General features: G+C 38.7%; 2 protein-coding genes across 2 annotated transcripts in view; one reads left to right on the top strand and one right to left on the bottom strand.

Moving 5' to 3' along the window:
• The window catches only part of LOC107685102 (peptidyl-prolyl cis-trans isomerase CWC27 homolog), a 57,550-nt gene that overhangs the window by 41,621 nt on the left and 8,090 nt on the right, over positions 1-7,839 (top strand). Inside the window, exon 8 of the mRNA XM_016481589.1 lies at positions 1,545-1,654. Within this exon, the coding sequence (XP_016337075.1) occupies positions 1,545-1,654 (110 nt within the window). The remainder of the gene's footprint in view (positions 1-1,544; positions 1,655-7,839) is intronic.
• LOC107685103 (pre-mRNA-splicing factor ISY1 homolog) lies at positions 2,088-4,347 on the bottom strand. Its single transcript, XM_016481590.1, has 8 exons — positions 4,243-4,347; positions 3,878-3,900; positions 3,737-3,788; positions 3,580-3,645; positions 3,457-3,499; positions 3,261-3,373; positions 2,518-2,635; positions 2,088-2,251 (listed from the first exon to the last, which is right to left on the bottom strand). Exons 1-8 carry the CDS (start codon positions 4,243-4,245, stop codon positions 2,103-2,105), a joined length of 567 nt encoding a protein of 188 aa, XP_016337076.1. The 5' UTR covers positions 4,246-4,347; the 3' UTR covers positions 2,088-2,102.

Here is a 7,839-nt window from a genome sequence, read left to right as displayed (position 1 = left end):
TTCAACCCAAATATTCAGATGTGTGCAGCACATTTTTACGGAGGACTGTTTCCTGAACCTGCAGAGTAGCCTACAGACGCATTGTCTGTGCACAAAGGCTGTTTCTATAAAGTGGGGCAGTTCCAACTTTGCAAGGACAGTCTGGCGCTTCTGACTCACAGCCTGTAAGTACGTTTTAAAGAATTTGCCACTGACGATTCAAACCCGAGTTTTGGGCAGTGTAGAGTGTAGCACTTGTTGTTTGTCATTTTTCCGATCACAAATGCAGACATGGTTTTATGTTTACGCGGCACGATGCAACGCAACGTGTAAAAAGACAGTATAAGTCATTATAATCCGTAATTATGTCCCCACTGGATGCAACAAATGCCTAGTTTATAATAGGTTTTATTGGTTTTCTCTCGTCGCTCCGGCCGGGACACGGCATCACAATATGGTAGAGGCGTAACATTTCCGTCTCATGCTTGAGGTATTCAGCTAATCACAATGCACTGGATAGCTGGCCAATCAGAGCACACCTCGCTTTTCAGACCGATGAGATTTGTAAAAATCGACGCGTTTCAGAAAGGCAAAGAGGAGAAACAATAATGTACAGTATGTGGAAAATAATGTGTTTTTTTAAACTTAAACCGCATAAACACATTTCATTACACCAAATACACAAAATAATGTTCTTTTTAGCAACATCATATGACCCCTTTAATACGCAAGTTGCAACGTTGTGTGACAACTGTAAACGGTTTGGCTTATGAACTATATTATTTTGCAAATGAATTCTTTATTCCAATTATTTTCATAAATGTAACTATTTATTGAACATTGCTGTCTTGTATAAAATTTCTGTCACAAATCAGAGTGTCCAAAACCCCCTTTTCTGTGGTGAAATCACTGTAACACACATCATCTTGTGACGTATTGCTTTATTGTCATCTTTCTGGTTTACATTTCACTTTGAAATGAAAAATGAATAGGCATGTTGTGCACACTTACGCTGCAAAGTGCCATCAAATAAAGCTGTTATAATATCATAGAGGACATGACAGAACTGTTTTATTTCATTAGATGCTTACATGCTGACATTTGCAGTTTCTCAGTATGTCTAGTTTTTCTTAATTTTGTAGTGTTCGCTGTGATTATTTTGAACGATGGGATAGTCTCAGTGTTACATAAACACATTTTGATGTGTTTCCCATTTCATTTGTTTAATCCTTTCAGTATATATGTCTGTATATCACATGTGTTTCCTTATAATTTGAATAAAATCCATCTCTTTATAGCACAGAAAGTCATTTGGACTGCAAAAGTCATACATTTTGGCCTTTGCACTGATGAGGGTCTTAGGACCTAAATTTTGGCATTGGCTATATGATTATTCTTGGAAGGAAGTGGCCCACAGGAGCTGTCATTTTCATCTCAGTTTATAGCAGTATAAACTTTATGTATTTCATAGTTATGTTCATATGATAGTAATAACTTCTGCTCTGGAATGACAGGAAGTTAATTTCTCTTATCTAGATTGTAATCGCTCTTCTTTTCTCTCAAAGGTGACAGTAAGCCGACCAGTGAGGCGGTGACGGAGTACCTGGAGAGCAGGAAGAAGTATGAAGACAAAAGGAAGCAGAAACTGAAGAAAGGCTCTGGCCGAGAGGCTCAGGTAAGTCATAGCTTCAAGACACTAAGATTTTCTCCTGCTCTTATAATGGAACTGTCTTGAACTGTTCATTTGTGAAATGAACATTACTTGGACACATTCACTTCTGCTTTGTAATGTAGACACATGCATTTTCTGTAAAGCTGCTTTTAAACGATGTGTATTGTGAAAAGCGCTATACACATTTAAATTGAATTAAATGACTAATCTACCTTATTCTTAAAACTTGACATTGCTGTATTGAAGTATTGTTGGCTTGTATGCTAAATTACTTTGGAGAAAATTGTCTGCTAAATAAAGAAATGTATTCGAGTTTCCATTTTTGGCTGAACAACTTCTATAAAAATTAGAAAACAAAAGCCCTTACATTACCAGCTTCTAATATCAGCCTAATCAGGTATAAAAAAAACATCAGTGTTGGTCAACATAGTCACTGATAAACTATGTATTTCTAGCGTTTAGCTGAACTTGCCCCACCTTGTTTCTCATATTCCTGTTCCAATGGTACTAAAGCGCCGTCGTCCTCGTCTCTATAACCATAATAGTCAGCATCTATGTCCTTCATCAGCTCCGCTCGTGTTTTTCTGGGTGGTGCTACAGCTGCAATGGAAAATCAAACAGATAAATGTCAGGCAGATGTTCACATATTCAGATGATCATGTTATACAGGATGCCTAAAATGCACATTTCTGGTCAAAGGAACTGGGCGTCAAAACATGCTGACAGCAATAATTCACAGTAAGTCACAATGTTTTTATTAAACCAGAGATATCATTAACCTCTCAGCTACAACATATCATCACACAGAGTTCTAATACTAATAGAAAACAGCAGATCTCAATCAGTTATTATGTGACTGAACGTACGCTCTTTTTCGAACAGCTCTCGGACTCCTGGTAAGTCTTTAGCCGCACCGAAATACTTGTATCCTCTGTTTCCTGGCACCTCTTTACCCTCATGGTCCAACATCTTCGGCCCCACTCTCTATTAAAACGCAAACACACACGCTCAAGCCGTGCTGACAAATATGAAACACTGCCATAAAGCAAATACAGCGCAGTTTAAACCTCTGAGACCACATGAACAACCTGGGATTTACATACCTGGGAAATAAACCAAATATTATATGATTTTGAAGAATTCAAAAAAGTATCATTACATAAAATAGGGACGAGGTATTTCAGATACATTTCAATATTTTAAAGCCACTAAATGCAAATGTGTGACATTGCTCGGGTGATCTCAGGTTTTATGTCAGCTCCATTAACGCAAAAGACAAACCAAACACTGAAACATTCTTGTGTTCATTTTTGAGATCAGTTTATTATGCCGATCGAATCTTTTATTAAACTGGAAACATGCAAAACTGAACTATTTTCACTGGTTATCTCAGGAGCTCACTGTAGATGCTATGAAAACAAAACAACAAATTCCTTGTGTGTTTGCACGCACTTGGCAAACAAAGCACATTCTGATCAAAGTTAGAAATATACATTTGTAATTGATTTGATTTAATACAGCAACCATATGCATTAAATGTAATATGATTTGAGATGAAATGGACAAAAAATGCAATAAAAATCATTTAACTCGGCACTCATATTCTTACCCTGTAGTCAGGGCCTCCCAGTTCCTTGATTCGGACTTCCCAGTGTCCTTTCTCTCTGAGCAGCTTGTTGATTTCATCATTCAAATCACGAATCTTAAATTCCCCCAAACCAGCTGAGGAAGACAGGCAGGAGTTTAGTTAGTAAACGCCACATGTACATTTCATGTTTGCTTTTTTTCCTTGTACATATTCTCACCGTTTTGAATCTGGGCGACTTTCTTTGAAATCTCACTGATAATCTAGAAGTGCAAGAAAAATGGAGGTTAACCGAGTTAATATGCATATGTAGCATTATAGCATTTAACCAGAATCTTCTGACCTGTCTCCTCCACTTCTCTGCTTTAGGTAACTCATTACACTCTGAAGCAAGAAAAGGTCTTCTTTCCTGTGAATGTGTCATATGATCAGGTGAACACAAGCACAAGCCATAGAGATGCTCTCAGCACATCAGTGTTTAGATGACAAAGTGCACTCACTTTAATCCTTCCCTCTTCAAGCTGGGCTTGACGAAACCTGGCCAAGGCCGTCCTGCAGAATAAAGGAAAAAGCATTGATAGGAAGTTCTGCAGAGGACACAAGAGAAAGTTCTGACAGAAATATAAGAGGAAAACACTCACATGGCCTTTTCTGCGTTTCGAGCCTAGAAATAAAAACAGCAATCGTTCATTTAAGCAGGTGCTCACATGTAGCGTTACGATATAACATATATACCCGTATGAAAATGCAACTCTCATACTTGAGAAACCTTATAAGCATCTGATCAGAGGAACTGCGTAATGTAACGTTACGTTTATTATTAAATCTGGTTACTTGACAAACTTCTGTCAGCGGTGAAAAATGACTCCGCTCTCGAGTTTCGCTTCGTATTACAGAAGATACAGTCGTTTTCAGAGAACAAGCGATGTGATTACTTTTATAAATGTACACTCATACAAGCATGATCATCTAAAAGCCATTAGCTAAAGAAGGATCTTTATTTTACCATGTTTGTAGTTCAGACGTTCAACCTGGACCTGCGTGAGCTCAACGCTGAGCGCGCACGGCGCATGAATATGACGTGTAGACAACTTCCGGCGCGCCAAGCGATGACAGACCACACAAAAAATCGCAGGTGGGTTTATTTATATATTTATTTATTTGGTATATTCATGGTGCTAACTAGTAACTAGTACTACTTTGAAAGACCTCTTGAAATGATCACGAGGTCATGCGTAAACGCAAAAAAAAATGTTTTTCAAAAGGCGTCTTATGTACCATCTACTGGTGAGAGATAAAACTGCACCGCAATAAGACTGGAGACATTTCAAGAGGTTGAACTTCGTTTGAGTTTTCTCTTTAATTAAGATCAGTAGGCCTTCTTTAACTCATTAATATTACGATTTACAATAAAAGTAAACTCAAAGCCTTTATCTAATATTAACTATTTTCTGTAGGTCAGATTTTTTCAGTGAACTAGCATGATCTATTATATAAGATTGAAGTCAGAATGTCCCCTTCAGTTGTACAATGAGAACCAGCTTTGCTACATGTGCATCTTACAAGTAAATAAAGCACACTGCATCCAGAGATGAGTGGGGAAAAAACATAAATACATCTATTTCAGCATAGCTTGCAAGTATGAACCGGCATCATGTAATTTTCCTCTCTATCCTGTTTCTGTTGGCAGGGCAGCTGGCCTCATTTTGGCTATTTAAACAGGAATTTTAGAGCTTCCTGAGGCAAAGTTGAACTGGGACTTCATGCTCTAACTTCCTAGTGTCTGTAATAACTCGTGGCGTCATCAAACACTGAAACAGTGTCGAACAGTCTCTCATTATTGGCTCAAGCTTACAGGAGCCCTTAGCATGAGTGCTCCAGGGCTGGGCTTGCAGAGCAGCTTCGTTCTGCACTTGCTCATAGCAGGCGCTATTGGACGCATTCCCTATAAGCGTGTTAAACGCAACGGGAGAGAACGGTGGATAGGGAATGCTACGGTTACTAACATGACCTCGGTTCCCTGATATAAGGGAACGAGCGTCGCGTAGGCTGCCGTGCTATAAGACTGCACGCGAGTCGATGACTGTGGCTTCTGTCCAAAGTTTCTGATGAAATGGCGCTAAGAGCCGACTTATATAGAGGTCGGCTCCTCCCCTTTTGGCGGGTTGAAGTGCCATTGGTTCGTGCAGCCACACGAGCATGAACCAATCAGGCTTCAGTATCAGAGTAAACAGGAGTTTCCCCATAAGTGTGTCAACGCTCGCTCCCTCGTCTCAGGAAACCAAGGTTACATTAGTAACCGGAGCATTGTGCCTTGAGGGTTTGTTGAAGAGCACCACCTGAACTTTCCATGTTTTTAGTCACCAATCTCAACTGGGTTGCCCCTCTTTTACACTAAATACATTCTCCAATTCACCATTTCTCTTGTAGAAGTCATGCTTGAAGCGGTAAACGCCACTGTGACTGAGGTCTCAACTTGGTTATGTTTGGTTCTTCCTTTAAGTTCAGTCTTCAGCTGCAGTGAATGCATGGAGAATATAGTAGTCCCCCTCTATCTGGCATTTTCATTATTTTAAACGAGGTGAAAACACTCGTCACCAGACTTTACCATAAGATCATATAAGACACATCTGCTGACAGGACAAACACACATATATATATATATATATATAATTATTATTTTATTTTTTTTGCTTGAAACATTATGAACAGCAGCTACACTAATTCTTTTCTGTCTGTCTTTCTGTTCCTACCCCGGGATGCCCATCTCGAGGTAACTGGAGATTACACCAGCTCCAGCGTGGATCCAGCCTCATAGAAAGACTTCAGATGACCCCACACCTGTGAAGAGATGATGCTGACCCCTGCGAGGACCCCAGATGATGCCAACTTGAATCGACATGCACAGATGCCAAAATTTCTCTATATTGTAATCATTATGATCACACTTGTAAAAATCGCTTTAATGAGCTTCTGCCTGAAATTAATTCATGTTAGCTAACTGTATGATTCTATTGTCTTGAACTGTTCATTTGTGAAATGAACATTAATGGGGCACATTCACTTCTGATAACAGATCACTCTAAATTGTAATGTAGACACATTGCATTTTCTGTAAAGCTGCTTTGAAACAATGTGCATTGTGAAAAGCGCTATACAAATAAATTTGAATTGAATTGAATTGAACTAAATGACAAGTTTACCCAAGAATGAGAATGCTGCCATCATTTACTCAAATTCAAACCTTTTTGACTTACTTTCTTCTGTGAAACACAGGTGATTGTATGAAGACTGTTGTGGCCACTAGTGTGCTTTATTGCAACTTCAAAATCTAAAGTCAGACTTTGTGTGACAGAGTGAAATTTTATTCGTCATATATCAGGGCTCGAAATTAACTTTTTTACTTGGTAGCACTGGTGCTCCCAACTTCAAAAAGTTAGGAGCACCAGCAAAAATGTAGGAGCACTCACCAAAAATTTAGGAGCACCACAACTACAAATTATATATTAACAGATTTTATCCTTACATTCTTAACTTTAATGCAGATTTTGTATTGGTTCTCAGAGACGCAAAACAGCGCTGTGACTGTGCTTGGAATTATTTTTGTTGGCGAAATAGAGCAAAAAGAGTAAATATAGTGTCTAAAACATAAGTCTCTTAATATTAACTAATTTTTTGTTGAACAGTTGTATAAAATCAATATCACATTTGTAATCAGGCTGATTTTTGGAGGAAACAGCACTCTTCTTGTGATATTGATTAACTATATCAGGGATAGGCAACGTCGGAGTGCCACTGTCCTGCAGAGTTTAGCTCTAACCCTAATCAAACACACCTGAACAAGCTAATCAAGGTCTTCAGGATTAAAATGAGTTGATTCAAGGGCAAACACTGTGTTACCTGTAAACTCTGTCCCACAGGCTTTACAGTGAATGCAGTGCATAGAGCACAGTGCATTTTCATAGCGAAGCCACTCGAAGTCTTTCAACCATTTTCTCCGAAAACTGTACGCCTTCTATTCGGCTGGTGGATCAACATTCACCACATGATCGCTATCACCAGCACCATTATTTGTAACTTTAGGTGGTTCACAAAATAAATCTATCCGTGTTTCTTTTTTTTATTTTCTCTCTTCTTCAGCCCTTTACATTCCCCGCGGTAGTTAGCTCCCTGTCACCTGACAGCGGAAAGCAGTGACTGGGTGATTGACAGCTAATATTAACCAGTCTAAAATCTGCATTAAAGTTAAGAATGTAAAGATGAAGTTTAATTGGTTATGTAGCCTAACGTTTCATAGAACGGCAGACAGGTCACCGTATCAACACTCAGAAGGCACATACTCTGAACGTTTTTAGAGAAATTAAAACAGGTTCCACAACAACAATTATATGCACTCGCACAAATGTTCCCAAATATATTTTGAGGTTGCACAGATTAAATTTGGGGAGCATATGGGACCAAAATGGTCGCAATTTCAAGTCTTGTATATTGAAAATGCAATATTAATGCTAAATTACTTCAAATGCATTTTAAAGGGATCCTATTATGCTCTTTTACAAAGTCTTGATTTTGTTTTGGGGGTGTACTAGAACATGCTCTCATG

This window comes from Sinocyclocheilus anshuiensis, unplaced genomic scaffold (assembly GCF_001515605.1).
Source record: "Sinocyclocheilus anshuiensis isolate Anshui unplaced genomic scaffold, SAMN03320099.WGS_v1.1 scaffold914, whole genome shotgun sequence".
NCBI lineage: Eukaryota > Metazoa > Chordata > Actinopteri > Cypriniformes > Cyprinidae > Sinocyclocheilus > Sinocyclocheilus anshuiensis.
This window is presented reverse-complemented; position numbering and strand designations above follow the sequence as displayed.